Source organism: Aspergillus fijiensis (genome assembly GCF_003184825.1).
Source record: "Aspergillus fijiensis CBS 313.89 unplaced genomic scaffold BO72scaffold_26, whole genome shotgun sequence".
Taxonomy (NCBI): domain Eukaryota; kingdom Fungi; phylum Ascomycota; class Eurotiomycetes; order Eurotiales; family Aspergillaceae; genus Aspergillus; species Aspergillus fijiensis.
In genome coordinates this window covers 85,466-111,203 of record NW_024469002.1, presented here as the reverse complement: position 1 = coordinate 111,203, position 25,738 = coordinate 85,466, and the positions used below count along the sequence as shown (strand labels likewise).

Sequence of the window (25,738 nt, the reverse complement as noted above, 5' to 3'; positions counted from 1 at the left end):
GAAGACTAACGAGAAACTAACGCACGGATCTGAGACGCACTTGATAATCCTGCGCGGCTGTCAAGTGTGGTATGATGAGCTCAGGTAGATATGACCTGACATGTTAGCATCCCGGGATTATTGCTGTCAAGGCACGATGAACTTCCTTTCATCGGATTGCATGAGATAAGGAGCTTGACTGAAAGATGCCTCGTACCGGCAGGCTCTCACCAGAGTCTTTTCAACTCGGCATATCTGCCCACTGCCAGACTTTATCTGAAACGTCACGTCCTAGCTCTGCCTCAAAAGCCCTAGGACGACAGGCAGATGCATGTAGATTATCTTTGTTGAGCTCATTGTTGGCCAGCTTGGATTCGAACGTCAGATATATCGATGGACGTGACCTGTTGCATCTGATAGGGAATTTGCATGATTGGCTGACATCGCGCTTCGCTTACTTGAAAAAATGTCTCGCAGCTCTGAGTTGCATACGGTAACTTTTTGCAGCTCAATTGACTGACTGGCCTATTGATTAATGCTTCCTTGGTTGTTTGGTGAGGTGCTGTGCAAAGGAGCAGTCGCCCCTGCAGTGAGGTCTTTGCAGGTTACCTTCAACAGCTTGCGGTCCTTTAACGATGGCATGAAGACAGTGCAGCACAGTAACGATAGAGTAGTCCATTGTCAGAAGCCTGCCCTGCTATCAACACTCCCAAAAGACAGCCGATATGTGCAACAATAATGTTTGTTCTTCTCTAGCCATAAAGGAAACCCATCATCATTCTTGTATGTCTTCCCATGCGGGGGCAGCATCCGATTAGGTAGGTTCAAAGCCCGGTTCCCCCGCATACGGCTATTGAACCTTCCTTCGGGGGTTGCCCGATCGTTTCGTGTATTGATGTCAATACATGCTGGGTACATGCAATTATCATCAAGGGCATCTATCCCCGGCCTGAACCGGGGCAATTATCCATAATTGGTGCTGACCTCGAAGCTGTTTATTGCTGTTCTGTGTGGCTCGGTCCGCGGTACACTGTGAGTGTATGCCTGAGTTTTACTATGAGACCAGACTCTTACTGTACACTCAAAGGTCACTCGTCGTGGTAACTATATACGCCGGAGACGGCCCCTTGGTACTTGCTGCGCGAAATGCCAGCCGGTCAATGTTGGCTCCTAGGAATACAAGGGACTGTCAAGGCTATATAAGTTCTAGTTAGTTGCGATAATTCATTATATTAAACAACATCTAAACATTTTGAGTTTTGTTGCTGTTCAAGTCACTGTCCGGATAGAATACCGTACTGTGTACGGATCGGGTAATACCGCTGTTGCCGTCTTCTCTTCCCAAGTTCCTTTTCTCTGCCGCCTCCTGTTTACCTCTGAATTCATACACGAGTTGGTTAAAATCCAGCATATGTGATTAGCCTAGCAACTTCATGCCGAGTATAAGTTGATGACTGCATTTTGAGTTAGGTGCATGCGACTTGGCTCAGCTAGTGGTAAGATTGAACTTATATTCACCTCTCGTGTGGGGAAAGCACGAGCGCCTGGATGAAGCTCGAATCCGATCCCAAACGAACGACAGATAATATGCTGGTAGCACGCCGAAGCCGCTGAATGTCCACCAAACCTTCCTCGCCCAGTGTCTGACACCAACACTTTCTTCTCTTTCTCTCTTTCTACAGTCAGCAAGCGTGATCATCTCTTTCGCCTTTCTTCGGCCGGTTATCTCTCAGACCTTGACACATTACATGCATGGTATCGACACCGTACGTGCGTGGTATCTCGGAGTCAAAGTGTGAACGTGGCTTAAAAGCAAGTTTGCGAGACCTTGCTAGGATGAAGATGCAGCTTTAGAATCTCATTCGGGAGAAGTGAACCTACGGAGCGACCTTCGCACTCTAGAGAATAGTCGCCATGGAGCAAGACGAACGATCTTCCCCGGTCGCGGGTACTCCAGGCTCGAGAGCCAAGGCTCGTTCAGACCATCTCATGAAACGCGTCTCAAGAGCTTGCTTGCATTGCAGACAGCGTAAATCAAAGTGTGATCTGTAAGTCAATTCTCTGACGAACATGATGCCCCTAGGCTGTTGCCAGCTATCGTGGTTTCTTTTGCCTACATTCACTTCTTCTCATTCCATGGTCTTCACATATGCTGGCTCTCTCATACATGGATAACTAACCAAACTGCGCATACAGAGACAGCAGTGGTAGTCCTGGAGTGCCACCATGCCAGCGCTGCATCCGAGATAATCGTGAATGTGTCCTAGGTAGCTCTAATCGAGGAGGACGGCGCATTCGCAAAAACAAAATGCAGAATTTCACCCCAGACAGCATAACATCGGGCCGAAGAGACTCCATAATAGAACCGGCAAGCCCCTCAAACTCGGACAACCGTCAGACTACGGCTTCGGGCCCGTACCCCGGCCCGGTTCAATTTGTCCCCCCAGATCCCCCTACCGCACCTTCATTGTCCGTGGATGATGAAGACACGGCTTCTATAGGCTCCGTACCCCGGAACCCCTCTGACGCATGGCAGTGTCTTACTGGTATCGCGAAAAGAGGCACGGATGGTCCCAGCCCGGACTTTGGACCCGAATCTCTTCATGTAAGCTCGAATGGCTTCACGGGACTCAGTGCGCTTCGAAATGGCTCGTCCAACAGTGGCATCAAAGCATATCGCCTAGTACAATCCCGGTCTCTGGATACGGGTACCGTTTGGCAACTAGTGGTTCGGTATGCTGAGCACTTCCACCCGTACCTCCCCCTGGTGCCACGGAAGTACTTTGAGCGTAGCGCACTCGATACGTTTGCCAACAATGAGAAGCATCTTCTCACTGCCGTTTTAACCATTGCCTCTAAAGACCTTGTGGAACGACCAGAGATCCACGAATACTGTTCCAAATATATGCACGAATTGATATCCGGAATCGCCGCCGGCGCCGACTGCGACGTGGAGGCTGTAGAAGCCCTACTTCTCCTAGCGGAATGGGAGCCCCAAGGTCTTCGACCTCGGATAGAGAAAGTTGGTCGTGGTGAGGAGGATCGCGCTGCCTGGATGCATGTTGGGCTCGCTTTGCGCTCTGGATATTTTCTTGGATTGGACAGATCGTCATTTCGAGGCGATTCGTCCGGAGACACAGAGACAGAGGCTCGGAGACGACTAGCATGGACCAGTTGCTATGTGTCCGATCGATTAATATCTGTGCGCATCGGGCGAGCCTTCTGGTCCCGAGGCCCGGGACCAATGACTGGTCTCGTTAGCCAGGACTTCCCATCGCTTCAACCAATGAATGATGGCGACGAGGACTATGCGAGGGTCTTCCAGGCCACGCTAGATCTTACTCAATTGTATAACAATGTACACGACGTGCTATATTCTGGGATGCGAACGAGCAACCAAATGATGCTTATGGGTGACTACGTGAAGTACGTTGACGACTTCCGACTGGCAATCCTGCGCTGGAAATCTCTATGGGGCTCTTTACCATGTGAGTCAAACTCTACGCAGTCATGCCTTCCCACTAATTACCAGCAGGCTCTACGCCAATGAAGGTTACCCTACAGCTGTCTTACGAATATCTAAGACTGTACACCAACGCTTTTGCCTTCCAAGCAGCTATTTCCCAGTCCTTGGTCTCCAAAATGAAGAACGACGATCAGTCTCAAAGAGAGTACTTGCGGACAACTTTCAACAATGTGGCTTCAATGCAGGATGCTCGATTTATTTACGAATCGATCGATGCTGCCAAAGCTTACCTGACCATACTTGTTGATGTGGTTGACCCAGAGAAACATCTCCATTTCATGCCGCTCCGATTCTATCTATATGGGATTTATTCTGCAGTATTTTTGTACAAGGTAAAAGCACTCAAGTCTCCATCTACTGCCTCTTCTTGAGACTGACTGCATGCGGCTAGGCCCGCTCCTTCGGTGTTATGATGTTCTCCGAGGAGATGAAGGTGCGAGATCTTGTCACTCGGACTACACAAGTGTTGAGGCGAGCCAGCGCCGGCCCTGATGATATCGGGTCACGGTATTCGCGGCTTCTAGAGCTCTTGTGGCAACAAAAATCAATGCCAGCCACTTCGCCAGCAGGGACGCACCAAGGAAGCGAGCTTCTTATGCCAAACGATAGCAGCGCACTCTCACACCATACATCCGATCCCCATGTACACTTTAGCCCCGCCAACGACTTCTCGTGGCTGGATCTCGAAGCCGTTGGTGATTACGTCTCTGGCGATCAGATGTCAGGAACGAACACACTCGCACTGGACACATTCCAGAATCCAGATCTTTTTATTCCTGGACAGGATCGATCTCAGACCTGGCAGGTACCAACATGGTCGGGAGACATGAGCAGCAACCTTCTCTTTTAAAAGAGTTGAGGATAGCTGGGTGACAGTGTAATAACCAGGCAACAAGGATGCGACTCGAATTGGGTATTATTGGGACAATCATAATCCATTGCTGGAGACTGTGAAACGGGGTATATTTCCGTATTGGGCTTGTACGGGCCGTACCCGATCAAAGCGATGCCTTACGACTTACAGGGGCAGGCGTAACCACCGCCGCCGCCGCGCGCCCGTCCGTTTCCTTCACCCCCACTGTTTAGTGCGGGGTCGTGGGGGAGGGGGAAGTGTTTAGTCGGAAACCACGCCGACCTGAAGAGCACATGGCTACGTCCTACGTATTCAGAAGACTGCGCTCGGTGCTGTTATTTCCTCCATAACTCGTCTGCCTCCCTTCACGTAATTACCCACCTTGTGGTTCCGACTCCTTACTCTGCAATCTTGTTCACGATTGCTCCGATCAACATCGAATGACCCGGGCTACTGCTATCTGCTAGAACCATGTCTCAGCTGAACGAGATCCGCGGCCGACTGGCACTGATAACCGGCGCCTCTGGAGGGTAGGCTTCGCAGAGTCAGCCAAAAATTCCAGCTTGCGTGCTGACCGTGATATTGTGATACAGAATTGGTGCAGCTTGCGCACGACAGCTGGCTGAGCGCGAGGTCCATTTGGCTTTGACGTACTCATCAAATTCGGCTTCAATCACATCTCTCAAGGATGAGCTGTCATCAAAATACCCCACACTCCGTATTACAATCCACCAGGTCGATGTGGCATCTGCTGAACAAATCGAGGCCATGTTCGTGCAGATTGACGAGCAACATGGACAACGACCTGACATCCTTGTCTCCAACGCCGGCCACGGCAAGCGAATCCGCCAGATCTGGGATATTTCACTCGAGGACTTCGACTATACGTTGAATGTCAACCTTCGGGCCTCATTCATCTTGTCAAAGGGAGTGGTTGAGCACATGAAGAATCAGCGATGGGGACGAATCGTGTTCATGTCCTCGATTGCTGGCTACGGAGGAGGTATCAATGGTTGCCGTATGTTATAATAGCTATCCGAGTACGACAAGCCTCACGCACTTGCTAATTTCGATCCTGTTCTACAGATTATGCCGCCTCGAAGGCTGGCATGACCGGTATGATGAAGAATCTCTCCACTCGACTGGCGGAGTACAATATTAGCGTGAATGACGTCGCACCTGCAATCATCGGCGACACGGGGATGATTCCTAACGCTGACTCGGTTCCGGAGATTGCTGCAAGTATTCCCCTCGGGCGGGTTGGAACTCCAGGGGAGGTTGCGAATGTGGTGACTATGCTTGTGACGACAGGTTACATGACGGGCCAAAGCTTGCTGATCGGAGGCGGTTTGAAATAGAGGCTGTTGAGGCCTTAGTGGGTCCAGCGTTTAGACTTGGACATGGGAGGGGGGGACCAAGAATAGTTGAAATAGATAGCAACCTGAATCAACAAGGTTGCGGCCAGGATCTTTACATTGATTGTTAGAATGTCTTCATCGTTCTGGATGTACTTGTGTAACTTGATAACTAGTTCGTGGTTGTCCGCTCGCGGGCCCGACCCAGACATCCGACCCAAGGCGGCGGCTTACTGCCGGGCGGTGAGCAGGAGACCTACCAGAACCACACTAGTGCTAGGGCTAACATACCCTAGGCGGGTGCCAAGCGCGAAAAAGCGCACCACAACGAGCGAGCCTCGCGATCTCAAGTTTGAGCGGCCGACGACAGAAAAGCGACAAAACTTCTCACCCGACATCGAAGGACCACCCGCTCGGCAACCACATCAAGATGGTGAGTGCTATATTCGAGTTTATTGTCGTTGTTGGAATCGGAGCAGAGGATTTTATCACGCGAATTCGAGAATTACGGTCTCTATGATGTTCAACCCCCGTTGTACCGGAAATCTTCGATCCTGTGTGCCTATGGCCCCCGAATGAAGGCCGACCGTATATCGAATTTTCACGACCCTTGCTATCACCACCCGTCAAATGAACTACCTACACCGTTCGCTACGAATCCTGCTCCGGAGGCAAATGATTGGCGTGTTGAATTGAAGGATTTTGATATGTTGAGGGCTCATGCTGATGTTGGGTTTTTTTCCGTCGCCATCAGGTCCGTTACGCTGCTCAGGATATCCCGGCCGCTAAGAGCGCCCGCGCTCGCGGCTCTTACCTCCGTGTCAGCTTCAAGAACACCCGTGAGACCGCTCAGGCCATCAACGGCATGAAGCTGCAGCGTGCCCTTACCTTCCTCACCAACGTTACCGAGAAGGCTGAGGCCGTCCCTATGCGCCGGTACGCTGGCAGCACCGGCCGCTGCGCTCAGGGTGAGTGCCAAATTCATCTTTCCCACATGCGACGAATTCTGGAAGCGGACACAATGAAAGAGGTGGAAGGCGAGTCGAGGGCTAGGCCGTGGACGAGAAGGATAATTGTGTACACCGTGGATGGCTATCGAGAATATTGGGGTTCGCCAGGATATGGAAAATGGAGATAGCTAACGGCTTCATTCCACAGGCAAGCAGTGGGGTGTCAGCAAGGCTCGCTGGCCCGTCAAGTCCGCCGAGTTCCTCATCGACCTCCTGAAGAACGCTGAGGCCAACGCCGATACCAAGGGTCTCGACACCGGCAACCTCGTTGTCAAGCACATCCAGGTCAACCAGGCTCCCAAGGGCCGCAGACGCACCTACCGTGCTCACGGTCGTGTATGTTGAACCCTCGGATTCGTTCCCTCTTCCCAGAGTCACCCGCGACTGACTTCTTCTCGATTAGATCAACCCTTACATGACCAACCCCTGTCACATCGAGCTTATCCTTACTGAGGGTGAGGAGGTCGTTCAGAAGGGTCCCGTTGCCGAGCGTGAGGTCCGCCTCAGCTCTCGCCAGCGTGGCGCTCAGATCCGCCGTGCTCTCATCGAGGCATAAGCGGTTCATGGGTGTCGGGGGAAGTGAAGTGGTCAGAATCTGAATGGGAATGCCGGAGTTTCGCTGTTGTACGGAAACCTATACCTGGTCACGGAAGGAATACAAAAGAAATTATTACTTTTTTTGACAAATGGAAAAAATTCGAAACCAACGGGCGAGACCATCTATCCGTGTCACATCTGAGACAGTTGATCTCTACCTACCCCTCAATGGTTCCTTCCCTAGGAATTTTTGTTTCGACAGCCTTGCCGTGGCAGGTAAAGGTAGAACAGGAGTCGCGGATTCTCTGGTACCACAGGCCTGGGTGGGTGGCCTGGGTCGACACGGCTAGTTCGGACATTCTCATAATTCAGAACACTTTGAGCGCTGCTTTTCATGAATGGGATACGGAATTTATTGTTTCATGAAGTAAAAGTCGGATGTGCCTAGATTGACCTTTTCATGTAGTTGTAATGTAGATTGTTATTATCACGATGTTCAGATCAACCAAAGACGTTGGAAAAGACTCCAACTGCGCCACCGCACCCTCTGACCTACAGGCGATGCCTAGATCCATCATCCTTGAACCCCAGGCCCTCGCGCACAGCCGGAGACCGTTTTGATGCCTGCTTGACAGGCCAAGAGTGGCTGTGCTCCCCGACCAGTGATTGTCGTCTTTCTCAGCCCAATGCGATCACCCGACAACCGGACTTCGCATACCCCATGACGACAGGAAGCAGAGCAATAGAACAATATCCAGGCTTGCATACGTAGTCGAGCCCGGTTGGTTGCGCCGGTGAAGCACATGCGCAATACCGTCTGTGGTTGCAAGCAGGCACCACTATTTGCTGATGGCTTTCCAAAGGGATAGTTCTATCGGGTCCCCAGGTCTTAGTTAATCCGCGCAAGACCCTGCTTGCATGTCGCCGACAAAGCGTCCTTGCCACTGCAGCAAATTTGGCAGTTTGGATCGGATCATCATCACACCTCCTCAAGCGGGGAAAGGTTTTGGCGGAGAATTGGTGGAAAAGGACAAAGTAATACAAAGTGCCGCCCGCCGCCGTTCCGGTCCGCTTGATTTGCTTGCTTTGCTTGCTTTTTCCAACTCGGTTACTGCGGCGCCTACTAGTCAACTACTAAGCTACGAAGCTACTACCTAAACTACAAGTCGACTATTTTTTTTGTCCCCCCCCCTTTTTTCTTTGTTCGCTTCTTTTAATTGTTCTTGCCCATTATCCTCTTCTTCTTAGCTTGACCATACCATTCATATCCGCTTCCTTTGAGCTTGTACGGTGATCATGAAGCGCATCTTTAACTCTATCAGCAAGCGGTCTAGTGAGTACTTGTTCCCCAGGCGCGCGACCATGCCAACCTCGGTTACTGATGCGATGCCGTCTGACAGGTCCGACGCGCCCCAGTCTTGGAACAACTACAGCTTATCCAGATGACTCGCCTGAGGGGATCATTCTGCGAGAAGTGGTTGGTTAAATCCTTGGCTCTCCTTCAAAAGCGCAGTAAGCTAATAGAATGTCTTGCTTGATTTTCAGACCGCATTTTGCGAAGAAGGTGCGAACAGTGTTGTACGTCTTTCTTTTCCTGCGTCTCTCGATCGCGACATCGTAACGCCCGCGTTCCCCACCTGCGACTGAAGCACTCATACCGTGTGTCCAGGGAAATGAGTACGTCCATCTGCCGGGCATCGTCGAAAACGCCGAGTCGAGCCCCAACGCAGCTCGCGAAGCCGGATTGCTGATCCGCAAGATCCTGTCGGAACCTTCGAAGCAACCCACTCATGTGCAGTACAATGCCATCATGCTGATTCGCATCCTCGCCGATAATCCGGGCCATACATTTTCGCGCAACATCGACGCCAAGTTTGTTGCTACGATCAAGGACCTCTACAAACAGGGCAGGGATCACCGCGTTCACGGCTTTCTGAGAGAGACCCTGGATGCTTTGGAGTTGCAGCGGTCGTGGGATGAAGATCTCAAGCTTCTTTTGCAGATGTGGAGCGCCGAGAAGGCTAAAAGCAACAGCCGACCTAACGGGTTGCGTGTAAGTATATGTGCCATCGCGTTTTGTGGCTTTGGCAATGCTGACGGAAGGAACGGCGATAGGCTAGCCGGAGTTCATCGCAAGTGCGGGCGCCTCTACTGAGTCAGAACCACTTTGCTCCTCCAAGACAACAGAACACGCTCCCACAGCCTGAGGAGCTTGCTGAGCGCATTTCCGAAGCAAAGACTTCGGCGAAATTGCTCACGCAGTTTGTCCAATCCACCCCTCTCGCAGAGTTGCTCGAGAATGATCTCATCACTGAATTCTCCGACCGATGTCGCACGGCGTCTCGCGTGATTCAGAACTATATCCATGCGACGAACCCAGCGCCCGATGAGGATACGTTGTTGACACTGATTCAAACCAACGACGAACTCACTGTGGCTCTGTCAAATCATCAGCATGCCCTGCTTCGGGCGCGTAGATCGCAGGGCCCAAGCGGTAGCCAGTCTCCGGCAACATCATCCAACAACGAGACTGTAGCGTCTGGTGCTGTGCAACCACACGCAGCACCTCCAGTGCCACCCAGAGAGCCGCAACGTACCTTCTTGCCATCTTCTGCCTCGGAACCAGTGATGCCGGGCCCTTCGGGGTCGTCTAGCAACAACGGCGGTTGGAACGACCAACGGTCGGGAGGTAGCGAGGACCAAGACCCGTTCGCAGATCGCCACACCACTACCACCGCCGGCCCTTCAACGTATGGTGAGCCGAGGTTGGACGGGCCGAGCAGCGACTGGTGGAAGGAAGCACAACAGCGGCCAGGCCAGCATTCTTAACCCCCCCCCCCTTTCCTTTCATTCCTTGTATGTTTTTTATGATGTAGCGATACCTCGACATGATACCTCTCTGCAGAACAGTGTTAGATTGAGCCTACTATTCTTATCGTCTTTCCTATTATTCTACTATTGGTGTGTGGTAGGTCGTATTACGCTGGCCCTGAACCTGACTGGGGCAGCCGCCATGGATTGGAATCTGGCTCGGATATTGCAATGCTCGTCCCGAATAGATGAACCAGCTGCATCCCAAACCTCGGTCTGGGCAGGGGTGAAAATGCTTGATGGACTTTTCCTGGCTAACGGCGGTCTTAGCTCGAACCGGAAGCGCCATCCGCCGTCATCGGGCTGAAAAAAAAAATCCCTGTCTAGAGAACGGGGAGGGGGAAGGCAGAGGCAAAGCAAGGCCAGGAAATTTAGGAGTGCCCGCTAGAGAGAAGAGCGTGTAGCATGAGAATCGATGTCTGGCTGGGCAAGGCGCGGAATTAATGTAGGTGAAACCCTAACTGTGCCAAGCATCCCGAGTTCACTGCTCATAAGACGCAGCTCCACCGCTGTTTCACGCCCATCTACGTGAAACCACTCGGCGCTTGGGACCATACCGATCTGGTACGTGCGACCGCTGCAGGCCCTTCGCTCTATGTCTCTATGGCCACTGATGTGCCTCGATCAGTGACCTGTCAATCTATCGTGCCATGTCCCGGTGGAGAGGCACCCTGTCATTATTTCTTCAAGGGTTTAGATGGTTCTGTCTAGACGCAAGAACCGTTTCACGGTCGACCTCCGAATGAAGCTGCTCCAGTTGGTCCAGGCACCGTTTTCTTGGTATATAGGATGGCGAACTTCGCTGTTTCTGCCCGAGAACTTTTCATCTTTCTCTCTACACGCAGGCTTGTCTGTTCATTTCGTCCTTCTCTTCGACATTCTTTTTTCTCCTTCCGGTCTGTGACCATCTCATTCTTTAAACCTTCCACTCTTTGAAACAACAGGTATACTGGTATACCCGAATCCTTCACTACATTCTTTCTGTCTACCAAATCAACTTCCATCAAAATGAAGCAAACCGGCTCTATCCTCGCCCTCGCTGGACTTGTGTCCATGGCCAACGCCCACGGTTTCGTGACCAGCCCCCAGCCCCGTATGCCCGGATCTGCCATGGAGAAGGCTTGCGGTCAGCAGGTGTACAACAACCAGGAGGCCGACAACTACGGCAACATCCAGGGTGAGTTGCAGATCACCAACGGCCAGAGCGACTACGACGCCGAGGCTTGCGATATCTGGCTCTGCAAGGGTTACAAGTACGCCGACAACACGGCCAACGTCCAGTCCTACAAGCCCGGTGAGGTCATCGACTTCAAGGTCGACATCCGCGCTCCTCACACCGGTACTGCCAACGTCTCCGTTGTCGACACTGCCACCAACACCATGCTCAGCCAGCCCCTGATCTACTGGAGCGTGTACGCCTCCACCGCTACCGGTGTGACCGCCAACGAGACCAGCTTCAGCGTCACCATGCCCACTGACCTCGGTGACAAGTGTAACGAGGCCGGTGCTTGTGTTCTTCAGTGGTGGTGGGATGCCCGCTCCATTGACCAGACCTACGAGTCCTGCGTTGATTTCACCCTGAGCGGTTCTTCTTCTTCCTCTTCCTCTTCTTCTTCTTCTTCCTCCTCTTCCTCCGCTGCTGCGGCTGTCGCCACCAGCGCTGCTTCCAGCTCTACTTCCAGCGCTGCTGAGACCACCACTGCTGCCAGCGCCGCTGTCACCTCCCCCGCGGCTGCCAACAACATTGCTCCCGTTTCCTCCTCCGGCCCCACCACCCTGGCCACCAGCGTGAAGCAGACTGCTACTGCCGCTGCTGTCTCCAGCTCCACCGCCACCAGCGTCTCCCTGCCCACCGACGGTACCGCCGAGGAGCAGCTCACCTGGGTTGCCAGCGTCTTCAAGGCCCTTCTCAACTACGCCAACTAAGTTGGGGCCGAAGATGAGGTGGACGTACGTTGCACTGTACAGGCATGTGCTAGGATAGAGGTAGATGGCAACTAGATTGCCTGCCTTTTATTAGATCTTCTTTGTTAAGATTAGTCACTTCAAAATTCTATTCATTTTCTCAAGACAGTCTTGAAGTAGCTCTGATAAGTAGCATATAGCTTTCATCCACTGCAAGTACCGATTGATTTTGATGACTTAGTGTTATAGGACTAGCCTAGCGGTCATCAAGTCGAATTTCAAGTTATATGCCCAGGCCTCTTGAGCCTTTGACCCAAGCCCATCTCACTGGTCTTGCAAGCAAGCAAGTCGGAGTCGCTTGAAGCCTCTTTCTTAGATTGGACAATTCTCTTTGGCCACTGCAAACGGTTCTGAAAAAGACATACTGTCCTACCATGAGTATAGAGAGATGTACAGTATGGAGACCCAGGTCCTGGCTGTCCGTACGCCCAGGCGTGCTCTATGAAAGAGTCTGCGTGTACGTGCCAGGTGAATATCAATACCTTCCCCCCGCCTCCCCCCACCTCTCCCCGCCGCAGACATTCACTTACGAGCTTCGACATACTTACATTCTATGTGGATCTGTGTGGACTCGTGTGAATGTAGACCTCTGAGGTGTGAATGATATGAAATACTGACTCATTCTGTTCCTTGCTTGGATACTTATTTCATCTCTCTCTCTCTCTCTCTCTCTCTCTCTCTCTCTCTCTCTGTCTCTCTCTTGTTTATCTTTCCTCCCCTTCTTCCTCTTGTTCATCCTCCCTCTTTCTCCCTGTTCTTCAGCTCGTTGGCTACAACTGTTCGTTGAGGGATCCTGTGTTGGTATTCTGGTACAGATCCATCGTGTCTTTGAAGGCTTACACTCACAATCTTGATTCGTTCGTTGAAATCAAGCTTACAGACAAGACCTCAATCTGTCTCTCAAGACGTATCACAAGAACCCAAAACACACAACCAAGACCTCTATCACTCTGTCTCAAAAGATATCATATCACAGGAAAACAAGTAAGCCGACACCCCTCACTGGCTTGATCTTCTCAGTTCAACAGTTCAACACCATAACTAAACTCACCAAGCAGGATGACTACACCCCAGCAGCCAGCCCCGCTCCCTCAGGGCAATCCACCCCCCCGTCACTCTTCACTCCGTCCCCGACCTCTCGCTTCTCGGCGCGATGCGAGCCAGCAGACCAGCCCTGACCATACACCGTAAGTGAGCATTTGAATTCTTCGGTAACTGCACTCTCTCTGATACGTGACGCGCTCCAGTGCCCCGAAGAGAGCCCGTCCCAACACTCCGGCCAACGCGAGCGGTGCAGCATCCAGCAGCCGCGCGAACATGAGCGGGCAGCGTGTTGCTAATACTGGGGCTGGTGCTAGTAGCCAGGCGGGCGGCGGTAGACAGCAGGCTGGTGTTAATCAGGCCCGGGTTAGTCCGGCCGGTGTTAACCAGGCGAGTGCCAACCAGGCCAGTACCAACCAGGCGAATGGCAATCATGCGAATGCCAGCCGGGCGACTGTCAACCCAGCGAGTGCCGCCCAGGCGAATGCTAACCAGGCGGATGTCAACCACGCGAATGCTAACCACGCGAATGGCAACCACGCGAATGCTAGCCACACGAATGCCCACCAGGCGAATGGCAACCCAGCGGGTGCCGCCCAGCCAGGTATCAACCAGGCCGGTGGATTCGGAGCCAACCAAGGGCATCCTCTCCCCCCAAGTTTCTACCATTTGTTCCCGTCTTGGGCCGAGCAATACAACCGTTGCAACATCGCGATCTTCCACGTTGGCTCGCCCCCTTTAATCTTCCACGTGGACGTCGACACCCTCCTCGTCCGCAGTCCCAACTTCCATAGATTCTGCATGGTCGAGTGCGCCGAGCGCGGCGAGCAGCACAAGCCCCCCATTATCCGCTTCCCCGACCTCTGCCCCACCACCTTCACTGCCTTCCTCAAATGGATGGGCAACGGCGATCCTTTCGGCGGTCACTCCCTGCCCAATCTCACGCCCTTCTTCAGCATCTGGCGCTTCTCGGAGAGGTTCCAGTGCTTCCTGCTGCAGTCTGACCTGTTGGCGTACTTGCAGCGCTGGCTGGGGAGCCACCGCGGCCTCTTCGGGGTCCCCGTCATCAGGCTCGTCTACACCATGTTTGACCGGGATTCGCACATGCGCAAGATGGTGGTCGAGGTCAATGCGTGGCGCTCGGGGCTGGCGGACTTCCAGAGCACCAAGGCTGACGTCCCGCGAGAGTACATCGAGGATCTGGCCGAGGCGCTCTTGGCCGTCCGCAGAACTGATCCGCTCACTGGACTGCCCGGGGACTTCGTTGCGCGCTACATGCCGATGGAGGAGGAGAAAGTGCCGGATTCGGATTTGGAGTAGGGTGTTCAAGTCACGAGTCCGCGGGGTTCCTCTGCCGTCGTTGTTGTTGCTGTTGCTGATGAGGCTGGTGGTGGGTTCGGTTTGCTTGCTTCGAGATGAAACTCTTCGCGGCGGTAAGCTTGGGTGAGTAGCTTCTGCGCAGAACCTCAATCCCTCAGATTGTCTTCTACACTGCTGTTGTGTGATTTCGTGAAATTGCCTTGTTATTCGGGATATGGATGAAAACTGGAATGCCTCTCCAAATATCTTAAAAATTGTGTTAACTCGGGAGATTGACTTTTCTGTACTCAGCTTGTGATATTATGAATCTAAGTTGAACTGATACCGGCCTTAGTACTGCCTGCCTAGTTAAATGTAGAGCAGATACATGTCATGGAGATGGATAAGGAGTATAGGTAGGTACGGGCTATTCACTTACACTTCCCAAAGGGGAAGATGCACTGCCCCTGACAGCTGACTCAGGGTCTGCATCCACTAGCCCGAATAGGCCAAGTGCCCATGTCTGATAAGAAGATCAAGCCGATTGATAACTTTCTCCTCCTCCTCCTCCTCTTCTGCAACCCCCTTGACCCCAACCACAACCACTAAGAAAATGGAGGAAACGCATCGACACGGTGCCTCGGTGCCCCTCACTCATCTCCCTCCTCACTCCCACATCTCTCACGATACCTCAATCGCCTACAATGCCGCCACGACCACCGCCCTGGAGCCATCCGCGCCGCACCGCCGCATCAGCATCGGCAGCGACGAGGAAAGCCAGCCGCCCCCGCGCTACACGCTGGAGAACGACCCGTTCCAACTGGCCTCCAAACTGAAAACCCCGGAGGAGATCGATCAGATCCAACCGCAAGCCAACATGGCCCGCAAGCGCGATTCCGTCCAGCAGCGGACCTCCTGCCTCCCCTCGGCCAGCCTTGGCGGCGGCGGCGGCGGCGTCCAGCGCGCGCTGGCCTCCCGCCAACTGCAGGGGTTCTACCAGACGCAGAACGAGAACATCGAGCGCATGCTCAAGCCGGTGGAGGAGCACGTGCGGGACGCGCGCGAGACGAACAGCAGCAACCAGCTGAAATACAAGATCGCGGTGTACGGCAGCTTCGCGGCGAACGTGATCCTGTGCGTGCTGCAGCTGTACGGGGCGATCTCGTCGGCGTCGCTCTCGCTATTCACGACGATGGCGGACGCGATCTTCGACCCGATGTCCAATCTGACCCTGCTGCTGTCGAACAAGGCCGTCAACCGCGTCGACGCCCGCAAGTTCCCCGCCGGCAAGGCCCGCATCGAGACCGCCGGCAACATCTGCTTCTGCTTCCTCATGTCGGCCGTCTCCTTCATCCTCATCGCCTTCTCCGTGCGCGAGCTCGCCGAGGGCTCCGAGAGCGAGACCGGCTCCTTCCACCTGCCGTCCGTCGTCGCCGTCATCGTCGCCTTCTGCACCAAGTTCGCCCTCTTCCTGTACTGCTTCGCCCTCAAGGACCAGTACTCGCAGGTCCGCATCCTGTGGGAGGACCACCGCAACGACCTGTTCATCAACGGCTTCGGGATCCTGACTTCCGTCGGCGGCAGTAAGCTGCGCTGGTGGATCGATCCCGCCGGCGCGATCCTGCTGTCCGTGCTCGTGGCCGCGCTGTGGCTGCATACCGCCTACCATGAGTTCCAGCTCTTGATCGGCGTCACGGCTGATACCAAAATGCAGCAGCTGATCACTTATATCTGTGAGTTTCTCTGTATTCCCTTGTTTTGTTGGATCGGGAACTGCATTCCGGTAGTCAGTATCTCTCTCTGGTGTCGGTTCTAACAAATCCCCGCCAAAGCAATGACCCACTCCCCCCTCATCACCGCCATCGACACCGTCCGCGCCTACACCTCCGGCCCCCGCTTGGTCGTCGAGGTCGACATCGTCATGGACCCCGACGACTCCCTGCGTGCCACCCACGACGTCGCCGAGGAGCTGCAGACCAAACTCGAGTCCCTGCCGGACGTGGAGCGCGCCTACGTCCACGTGGACTACGAGACCACGCACAAGCCGGAGCATTTCTTGAAGAAGGAGCTTTAGGCTTGGTACCGTTCCAGCGGTGATCGGAATTGAATATACGCGTTTGACGAAGCACGTCTCGTTGATAGGGTAGGAGGATCCATGCATTGGTACGATGCTACACTAGGCGTCGCGGGTGGTATACTGTATATGTGGTGCCTATCACATTTTCCTCATAAAAATAGCTTAATATAGAATTTGACCACAATCCAAACTCAACTTATTCATTCAGCAAGGAGCATCATCTATAGCCCAGGACAAATAATCGCCAAAAAGACTGACACAAATTCCCAAAACATGAAAGCCACTTTTAAGTAAGGCACAGCCCAGAAAACTCCCATTATACATACACAATTGTCGTTCATGATCATGTCTCATCATCATCATTGTCATAAAAGCCAAGCCAACCCACCAACCAGATCAGCTCCTCCGGGCGGTGCCCCGCGTGGAGATGGGCAACAGACTCCCCGCGAAGTCCGTATCGAGACTCTTCCGTATCGACCGGTTCCCACTCAGGATCTTCTCGAACTCGTATCCCGTCGGGCGGATGCCATCTTGTTCGTCTCTCATGGGTTTTCCTGGTACTGCAACAGCAGCACCCCCGCCACCGCGCAAACGACTCCTCTTGCTCCCGCTTTGCAGCGCCATCCACCGCCGCGACCGTCGGATCCCCTCCTGACAGGCGTCGCCGATATCATCCAGCAGGAGGGCCAGGATGATCAGCGGGATGGAGATGGCGAAGCCGATGCCGAAGGTATACTTGGCCACGTAGGAGAGATGCAGCTGGCCGGTGCTGTCGCTGCCGCCGCCGCTGCCGCCGCCGCCGCCGCCAGTGCCGGACGCTCCGCCGAATTCGGCCAGGTTGATGGTGAAGATGGAGGTGATGAAGGACAAGGGCAGGAAGACAATGGTGACGATGGTGAAGACCATCATGATCTTGCCCTGGCGGGTGGTGCCGGCGGCCTGGTCGCGGGCGAAGCGGGCCTCGAAGGCGTTGGCGTGTTTCTGCTTGAGGTCGAGCAGGTCCGTGATGGAGGAGTAGATGCGCTCGGCCTGTTTGTCCATGCGGTCGATGTCCTTCAGGTGCATGTCGATCGTGCGCTGCTGCTCCTTGAACCGCTTCTTGATCTCGGACTGCGACCGGTGCTGGCCCGTGTAGATCTCGCAGATCGCCTCCTGGAAGTCCAGCAGCACGTGCTGCTGGTGCTGCAGCACCGTGCGGATCATGTTGAGCTCGTCGCGGATGTCCTTGGCCTCGGAGAGGAGATCCGTCTCCTGGCCGATGTCTAGGAGGTTGTCCACGAACAGGGGCTGTTCGTCTTCTTCGTGCTCGTCTTCCGTGTCGGCTTCGCAGTACTCATCGCGTGCGGCATCGGTGGGGTTGTTACCGCGGCGCTCTCCAGCGGTAGCCGCGTCACGATCCTTGCTGGGCGGCGGCGGCGGCCGAGCAAACCGGCTGAGCTTGCGGTGGTTCTTGAGCCAGTCGGACGCCTGTGCGGAGTCCCGGTTGAACTGGTTGAAGAGGACCGTCTCGCGGTCTGTGGCAACACCGATTGATGCCTCGAACATGTCCAAAAACTGGTACTCTTCGTCGCCCATGCGATGCCGATCAAACACCCCCGAGCAGCGGGTGGTGATGATGATGGCCAGATCGTAGACGGACTTGACGGGCTCCCTGGTCTTGGAGTTGATGTCTTCGATGATCCCGTCGAGGACGTTGAGCGGGTCGTTCTTGGGCTGCTCCCACCGCTCGGGGAAGCTGGTCACGATCAACCCGGTTCCAAGGATCCACATCCAAAGTTGATCGACCATGAAGATCTTGGGTTCCGACAGGAACCGCTCGCGGCCCTGGCCTTTGGTCTGGTACCGGTAGACGACCTGGTCTTGGTCTCGTGTCAGCGTGTCGATGTTGGGGTAGAAGAACTGATCCAGCGTGCGTCGGATGTGAAGCGACGTGGTCGACGATGCTAAATGCGCGCTGATCAAGAGCTCATCCCGCGTAGGTGTCCGGGTGAGGCTGGGCCGCGCGAGACACCGCGTCTCAGCTCGCTGGATGGCATCTTGCATCTTCTGACGTCTCTCGGTCGTTTCGAAATGGAGATACGGCATGAACATGCACACATTGCACGCGTTGGAGCGTGCTGAGTCTTTGCACAGAGAAAGAACAGGCCGATTCTTATCGTTCCGATCGATACCGTGGTTGTGTTTAGACTCATGCTTATACTGTGCTCCCCCAGCCTTGCCACGCTTGGTCGCACCCTTCCCCTTCTTCGCCGGGTTGTCAGAAATTGAGTCGGTAGGTTCAGTCTTGCTTCCGTGCTCTCTCAATTTACGGCCTCTAGGCATGTTACCTTCTTTCGGAGTGCTCGGGGCCTCATGAGACTGGCCGTTGATGAGAATCTGAGGGGGCAGTTCAACCGTCTTCTCCTCGGAACTGTCGTCCTCTTGAAACCGTGGCGCACGAGGAGTGCTCTGGCATAGAGGACGCATAAAGTGCGAGTGTATCCGTTGTCCTCGATGTTGGTAGCGGAAGGATTTCTCCAGCCCCTTGAAGCTCTCCACATCGTGCGCCCCTTCTTCGATGAATGACTTGGTAAGAAGAGCCTCGACCCATGTCAAATTATTCGCCGGAAGATGAATCCAACGAAAGTCAGTCGCCCGACTATCCGCCGGTAGGGTGCTAAATGCCTGTTTGCGTGGGTTCTCGGGATCGCGACCGTAGAGAAGATTGAAGACCGACGTCTTCTTGACCCGATTTTCGTTGTGGAAGTTACCGAAATCGACCACGGTAGCCTCGAATGCTTCACATGCGCCTTTCGCCTCCGCAGACAGAGCCTCGACGGTGTTGAACGGGGCAAGGAGAGATACTATGTCTCTCCGCTTGAATTGGGCTGCCCGCAGGAATGGTGTGCTGCCGAAGTTGTCCCGAATTCTCTGCTTTAACCCCTTCTGCTCCAGCAGGCACTCTACTACCTCGCGGTGACCAGCTTGTGCAGCCAGGTGCAAAGGCGTCACCCCGTTGAGCAGTTGGCTATTGATGTTGGCTCCAGCGCGTAGAAGGATACGCACAATCAGCTCAGAGCCTCTGTCGCAGGCATTATGCAGCGGGGTCCAGCCACCGTCACTTCGCGCGTTCACGTCCGCGTCGTATGCCAGCAAGAGCTGGACAATGTCATCACGACCATGAGCGACCGCAATATGGAGCGCGGTCTTGTTCCGACACTCGACAGCATTTACGTCTGCGACCGGCCCATGCGGTCGGGTCAGAAGCAGCTGCGCGAAGCGTAGTTTCCCCGTGGCGCACGCCCAATGCAGAGGCGTGCGGCCGAGTTCATCCTGGCCAGCCAGGCCGTCGAGTGTACAGGTTGTGCTGAGGAGGAGCTCAATAACATCCTCTCCCCAGTCGCACTGCTTGTCCGCCGCCAGATTATGCAGAACGTTCCTTTTCTTATGATCCCGAGCGTTGACATCAGCGCCGCGGGCAATTAGCAGCTGCAGAACATGCCAATGGTTCTTCCAGGCGGCCGTCATCAGTACGGTCCGGCCCTTTTTGTCTGGGGTTTCCGTCGATGCGCCATGATCGAGGAGGAGCTGCACAATGCGAACGTGATTCCGCTCCACGGCGCGCAATAGCGGTGAGGGCCGATTACTGGCAACGTCCGTCTTTGCACCGATCTGAAGGAGGTATTCGGTCGCAGCGATGGACCCGCGCTCGCAGCTGCGCATGAGCCCGATGCGCAGAAAGGTATCGTTGAGTTGTCCATTGTCGCGAGCCAATTCAACGATGGCCTGCAGGGTGGCGAACTGGTCGCTCTCGACCGCTCTCAGCAAGCGGGGCTCCAAACGGTCATGGCTGTCACTTGCAATACTCGATCGTGACCTAGACATGGTTTTTGTCTGTGCCGAACGCTGATTCAGGAACGGAGACGTCGGTCCCAAGGATTGACGGTGGACCACCACATATTCCTGGGGATTTTAGGTTTCAAGGAAAACTTGGGGCCGACAAGAAAAATAAGAGCTGAAGGGCAGAGCCGCGCCAGTCAGCCGGGACAAAATAGTGTCGACTGATGGGTGCGCCACGCCAAACGGTCACTGGCTAGAAGCATAAGCAATACGAAATTAGCTGCATGTCGGGAGTCTGCTCGCAGTATTCTCCACTGCGGCTGGGGATTGGTCTACTACTCAGCAGAATTCAGGGTTCACGTCCAGCCCCCCCGGCTAGTGCATGTAGACTAAGTTAGTCACTGCGAAATCTCTCGGTCGGCAACTAGTCGTTCGAGCAAATGATAGTGAGTTCGAGACAGGATGACCAGAGGTTTAAGGAGGACCGAGTCCAAGGCTATGATTTTTCCTTCCGGCTCGCAGGCACTGTTCTTTGAGCATCCAGCGTGTGAGTATCGTCTTGATTGACATGGCGTTATTCATCGACGCGGGCAGCTATCGGTAGGACTGGAAAGCTCAATTGAAATTCTGAAGTTCAAATTCAAATTCAATCAAAGCCGACCGACATACTGAGTAGATCATATAAGCTGAGTTAGTCGTGGGTACGTTGAATGAAGGAAGTATGAATCGGGTACCTGAAGGTTATTTAGCGGGACAGGACTCCGGCCAGCTAATTAGTTAGTGCGCACTGTCTGCTGAACAAGCGAGTACAACCATGTCAATGCAGCTCTCCCACAAAGGCCTGAATACTTGTAAGTCTCTCGCGATTCAAGCTTGCGACTCTTGCAGCGGTACCGCAGAGCTAGACTGCTAGGCAGGCAAAGTTGGTGGAGGGTTGTGCATCACCCCATCTGTGCCTGTCCCGGTCTAGACAATGTCACGTTGCTGGCCATTGTGGACCAACTTGGCTTGTCCATGCGGCGGTAGTTCTTTTATGGGAACAATTGTAAGGGCTTGGCAGGGTGATGCTTAGGCGTGGGTAGTTGATGACGATGAATCTAGCACACGCTGCCGAGATGACCGATGCTAACAGTAAGTTGACCAAGTTGTTCTGCGTGGTAAGTTATGTGGTAGGATGATCGGATTATGAGAAATATATTCTTTGCGGAAATCTCCCCCCTCCCGTCCCGGCGCCAGTGTCCTCAAAATCCTCAACCGCCACCCCAACCTGATAGCAAGGCTTCAGTGAAAGACAATGATAGATAATGTACTATACTAATTGATTCTCCATGCTAATAGTGCAGTTACTGGCAGTAAAGGTTAGGGCCGGTGAATCCGTATTACCAGGATCGCTGTCAAAAGGCTAGCTAGCTACACACACAACAGATTACCCATGATCTGATCATCTTTTACCCCATGGAAGGGTGCATTACATTAAGACTAGTCCTTTTTTCAAGGACCTATTATCTCTATCAATGATGCGTCGGAAAAGTGTAAATCACATCAAATCAGGCTGTCTGACACGGCCAGTCACGGAGCAACGACATTCGCAGGAGTCCAACCCCCCTCCAAGGAGAACCGACAAAAGAAGTATAGAAGAGAGTGGAAGGTGAGTAGAAGAGATAAGTGGAAATGCTCAGGGAAAGTCGGATTGGACACAGTAAAGAAAGAGAGGAAGACAAGGAGGACGAGATTCCAAGAGGCAAGATTCATGATACCAATGCCATTGACCAACCGCATGCTGTGCTCCAATCCACACAAAAAGAGATAAAGGAAATATTAAAACAATCTTCTGGTTCTTGACTGTCGCTACCCGACCCGAAAAAACTTCAGATAGATGCTCGTTTACGCCGTTCCAGCCTTTTGGTTCAAGATAACGTATCACGCCCAGTATGAGAGGTAAAAGACAATGGACAGAATGACAATAGGAAAGGGAACTGAATATGACAGGATACAAGAGAGCTGAAGCGACCAGGGTTAGTAATGCAAGGAATTGAAGGGAAATGGTTGGAACACCGAGGGGGGGAGAGTGTCCCTAAAGGGACCCTTTCAAGCTGCAGTCTTCTCTCCAACATTATACACATCTAAAAAGAGAACCTTGAATTCTTCTATCGCGTTCTTTTGCCCAAGGCTTATTTCTTCTTCTGCTGATTCGGGACCTGCTTCAGAATGTCGTCGAAGCTCATGTTGGGGTTGAATCGACTGACGGGTCGAGCCGGGGGATCCAGCGGGGCTACACCCGCAGGGAGTGGCAATGCCTCTAGACCCGGATAGATTGAAGTACGGTGCTCTGCTCTCCGGTTCAAGACTGGTGAGTTGAGCCGAGGGATTGCAGGTGGAGGAGGACCAAGACTGCCGGGGGTCATGAGGGGAGTTGGCTGCCCGCCCGAGAGCTGTTGTTGCTCAGACGACGAGCCTGCCGATGATTGCTGGGCTTGGTACGGTGAAGACAACGAGGACTCGTTGTCGTATGGGTCCTCGATCGTCGGAGGCGCTAGAATAGCATCCTTCTCCGCCCATTGCTCCGCCACCTGCCAGCAGTGACTGCGACGGTAAATGCCTTCCACACCGTTGATAACCACATCGGAGGGCAGGCTAACCACACCAGCGCCATTGGCCACGCCAAACCAACTGCGTGCAGTCTTACCGTCGTTCTGTATCCAGGGTGCACCACCGCGGGGCGCAATGCAAAGGAAGTACTCGACAGCATCCGTGTATCGGACATCTTGCACATCAACCACCACCAAAGGCAGGGATTGAATGACACAGTACAAGAAAATCCACTGACCGCAACGCATGTCAATCATGTCATTAATGTTCTTGCCATGCGCCGAGCGGCGCTCAAATTGCATGAACGATTCGATGAAAGGAGTGGGCCGCAGACTCTCCCGGGTGTACGAGCCCATCAGAACGGCATTGATGTCAGCATCCTTCAATTTCTTCGCTCGCTTCTTGGCTTCCTTCTTTGCGTCCATTGGTTTCCGCTCGAGCGTCTGCAGCGAGGGGAACTGTGGAATATCGAACGGAATAGGAGGCTGGACTGGAGGAGTGCTTCGATCATACTCGCTCAGAACCTGTCGGAGAGCCCGTACCATTAATTCATCAGGGTCGGAGGTCTCTGATGTTTCCGCTGCCATGTCCACCGTGCGGGTGGTGAGGGCGGCCCGGTCGACCATCATATCGTAAAGATTGGCGAAATCATTGTAGAGATCCTTAACAACCTGACGATTGAGCCCACTCTCCTCGAACTGATTCTTCTTCGAGCGAGCTTTGGGAGGCCAGGATCCGTACTTCTGGCGATAGTACTGCATCGTGAAGCGTCGAAAATCCATGAACGCCATTTTCCAGTTCTTGAACCGCACCACCTTACTCTCGACCGACGTAGCCGAATTGGCAATACCAGAGAAGACGGAAGGGAAGTCGAAATCGTCCAGCTTACTGTACAATACCCGGAGACGGGTGTCTAGATCGATGAAACCTCGCTCTAAGCGTTTCTGGGTGACGGGATTGATAAGTCCGTACTTGGGACTTCTCAGTTGCTTCAGTTCGTCCAGCTTGCCAACCCCGTGCACGAACCCCTCGAGGTAGAGAGGGTAAAAACGCAACCGTTCACCCAGAACGATGGCTTCAATGGTTTTCTCGCGGCTCTTGCGCACATCTGCCAGTCGCAGTTCCTCACAGTAGTTGCCGAAGCTGGTCGTCGCAGTCTCGCCAAAATTGGAGCCATCGAAGTTGGTGAATTCAAATCGAGAGAGTAGCGTTGCAACGTCCATAAAGATGGAAAAGAGGGATGGAGATCGAGGCGTTGCAATCAAGGACTGTCCCAGCAGGAAAGCAAAAAGGTTACGGAACAAAAGAAGATTTTCTAAGTCCTCCCCGGTGAGTCGAGTATTCGGGTTGGAAACGTCGCTGTTCAGGGGGATGGGAAGGTAGAGATGAAGCTCCTGGAACTCTTCGGGACTCTCATCATCCATGTAGGCCAGCCGTTGGCTACCAGAGCTGTCATTGTCATTGTCGGCCAAGCGATCTTGAGGTGTCAAAGGCGGTGACGCGGGGCCGGCCACGGGGCTATTCAAAGACAGATTGCCTGTTTGTTGCTCAAGGGATATGGGACTGCGAAGCTCGTTTCCGCGAGCAAGGAAATGGAGGGAGGGAGATTCCGCAAAGACCGTCGAATGGACCTTGAACGAGGCCTGTCGGCCGGTGTTCTGGGGGAACAGATATACGTAGGTGTCGCCATTTTCGTTCCACAGCTCGGGGATCTAGCGTGTTTCCAACGTTGGTTTTAGTAAACGCTAACGAGCGGGCTAGCCATGCACGAGCGAGTCCCGCGTCCTGGGCCCATCGGTACACACATACCTGTTCTCCTCGAGACAGAGGTTCCAAATCATACAAGATCTTCTGCTCTAGGCCAGCAATCCAAGCACTGGGCATGGCTGAGGCGCTGGCGCGCGGATCAGCTGAGCTTGCACGAGCCCGCCCGGGCATCCAGCTACGCCGTTTAGAAGATGGGGTGCTCGGGCGCGAATCCGGACCGGCGCCTGGCACAAACAATCCCGCAGAGCTGGACGGTCGACTCCCACTACGCCCGCGACCGCTACTCTGGGGTCTGTCGGAGGAGCCGGGGGTGCTGGTGGCCAGATCCTGGTTGACGGACAGTAGGGATGGAGGCGGCGGCAAAGGTTCGTCCAAATCAAAACCATCGTGGGGACCGGGGGGGAGAGGCGGGCGGGTCTCGCCGTAGTCGCTCTGAGGATTAGAGGCTACACGAGCTGATCGGGAGGCGCTGCGAGGACGTGCATCCTGCGGTAACTGGTCGGGGGACGCTTTCGGGATACTCGGAGACGCAGGTGAGGAAGGTGCCGAACTATCCCTGGTCGAACCCAAGGAAAACAGCGACGATATGCGCTTGGCCGATTTTACCGGAGCGGACAGCATGTTTGGAGTCGCTGCGTAAAAGAAAAAAGAGTAGCAACCGTCAGCCCCGGAGAACGAGAGAAAAGGCGTAGCGATGGTCGAACGGGTGAGTGGGGAAGGGAAAAGACATGAATAGCGAGAATGGACAATGAGAATGAAGAGGGAGGGGAGTGAGGAAGTGTGAGAGTAAGATTTGGGGGGAACCAGAGGGTGCAAGTGGGTGACAGGAAACTTCTCCCCTCCACTGACGGAGGAGACCACGGGTTCGCGAAAGGCAGGCAGGGACCGGCGTACCTTAACCAGTTTAACCAGTGAAGTAAGAAAGAATGTAACCAACCATGCGCAAACTCTCCCAGGCGGTCCAGGGACAAGTTTAGTCAAGGAATTCGAGAGGGTTTGTCGAAGAAAGGGCAGGCAATTCGTGCGAACTGCTTCGACGTGCCCTGAGGA

The 25,738-nt window shown here is 53.8% G+C and overlaps 8 protein-coding genes across 8 annotated transcripts; 7 read left to right on the top strand and 1 right to left on the bottom strand.

Annotated features, from left to right (window-relative positions):
- The first annotated feature begins 1,645 nt into the window (after positions 1-1,645).
- On the top strand, positions 1,646-4,580 carry BO72DRAFT_120876 (Zn(II)2Cys6 transcription factor). The gene is made up of 4 exons (XM_040939012.1): positions 1,646-2,027; positions 2,176-3,467; positions 3,515-3,837; positions 3,897-4,580. Exons 1-4 carry the CDS (start codon positions 1,894-1,896, stop codon positions 4,353-4,355), a joined length of 2,208 nt encoding a protein of 735 aa, XP_040800799.1. The 5' UTR covers positions 1,646-1,893; the 3' UTR covers positions 4,356-4,580.
- A 1-nt stretch (position 4,581) lies between these two features.
- Positions 4,582-5,723, top strand: BO72DRAFT_120877 (SDR family NAD(P)-dependent oxidoreductase). Its single transcript, XM_040939013.1, has 3 exons — positions 4,582-4,888; positions 4,952-5,376; positions 5,445-5,723. The coding sequence occupies exons 1-3, from the start codon at positions 4,830-4,832 to the stop codon at positions 5,714-5,716; spliced, it is 756 nt and encodes a 251-aa protein (XP_040800798.1). The 5' UTR covers positions 4,582-4,829; the 3' UTR covers positions 5,717-5,723.
- A 357-nt stretch (positions 5,724-6,080) lies between these two features.
- On the top strand, positions 6,081-7,532 carry rpl17 (60S ribosomal protein uL22; the record flags this gene model as incomplete). Its single annotated transcript, XM_040944798.1, has 3 exons — positions 6,081-6,681; positions 6,872-7,059; positions 7,127-7,532. Coding segments are annotated over 3 exons (558 nt in total), but the record flags the coding sequence as incomplete, so codon positions are not given.
- A 779-nt stretch (positions 7,533-8,311) lies between these two features.
- BO72DRAFT_120704 (VHS and GAT domain-containing protein) lies at positions 8,312-10,148 on the top strand. Its single transcript, XM_040939010.1, has 5 exons — positions 8,312-8,593; positions 8,661-8,737; positions 8,806-8,838; positions 8,930-9,313; positions 9,376-10,148. The coding sequence occupies exons 1-5, from the start codon at positions 8,557-8,559 to the stop codon at positions 10,087-10,089; spliced, it is 1,245 nt and encodes a 414-aa protein (XP_040800796.1). The 5' UTR covers positions 8,312-8,556; the 3' UTR covers positions 10,090-10,148.
- Positions 10,149-10,689: 541 nt separating this feature from the next.
- BO72DRAFT_448475 (lytic polysaccharide monooxygenase) lies at positions 10,690-12,166 on the top strand. Its single transcript, XM_040944797.1, has one exon. It carries the CDS (start codon positions 11,140-11,142, stop codon positions 12,055-12,057), a length of 918 nt encoding a protein of 305 aa, XP_040800795.1. The 5' UTR covers positions 10,690-11,139; the 3' UTR covers positions 12,058-12,166.
- A 989-nt stretch (positions 12,167-13,155) lies between these two features.
- Positions 13,156-14,457, top strand: BO72DRAFT_496691 (uncharacterized protein; the record flags this gene model as incomplete). The annotated part of the gene is made up of 2 exons (XM_040948643.1): positions 13,156-13,283; positions 13,344-14,457. 2 exons carry the CDS (start codon positions 13,156-13,158, stop codon positions 14,455-14,457), a joined length of 1,242 nt encoding a protein of 413 aa, XP_040800794.1.
- A 560-nt stretch (positions 14,458-15,017) lies between these two features.
- Positions 15,018-16,713, top strand: BO72DRAFT_429907 (cation diffusion facilitator family transporter). Its single transcript, XM_040943087.1, has 2 exons — positions 15,018-16,169; positions 16,269-16,713. Exons 1-2 carry the CDS (start codon positions 15,050-15,052, stop codon positions 16,508-16,510), a joined length of 1,362 nt encoding a protein of 453 aa, XP_040800793.1. The 5' UTR covers positions 15,018-15,049; the 3' UTR covers positions 16,511-16,713.
- A 5,790-nt stretch (positions 16,714-22,503) lies between these two features.
- On the bottom strand, positions 22,504-25,309 carry BO72DRAFT_459200 (uncharacterized protein; the record flags this gene model as incomplete). Its single annotated transcript, XM_040946416.1, has 2 exons — positions 22,504-24,633; positions 24,731-25,309. The coding sequence occupies 2 exons, from the start codon at positions 25,307-25,309 to the stop codon at positions 22,504-22,506; spliced, it is 2,709 nt and encodes a 902-aa protein (XP_040800792.1).
- Positions 25,310-25,738: the final 429 nt, after the last annotated feature.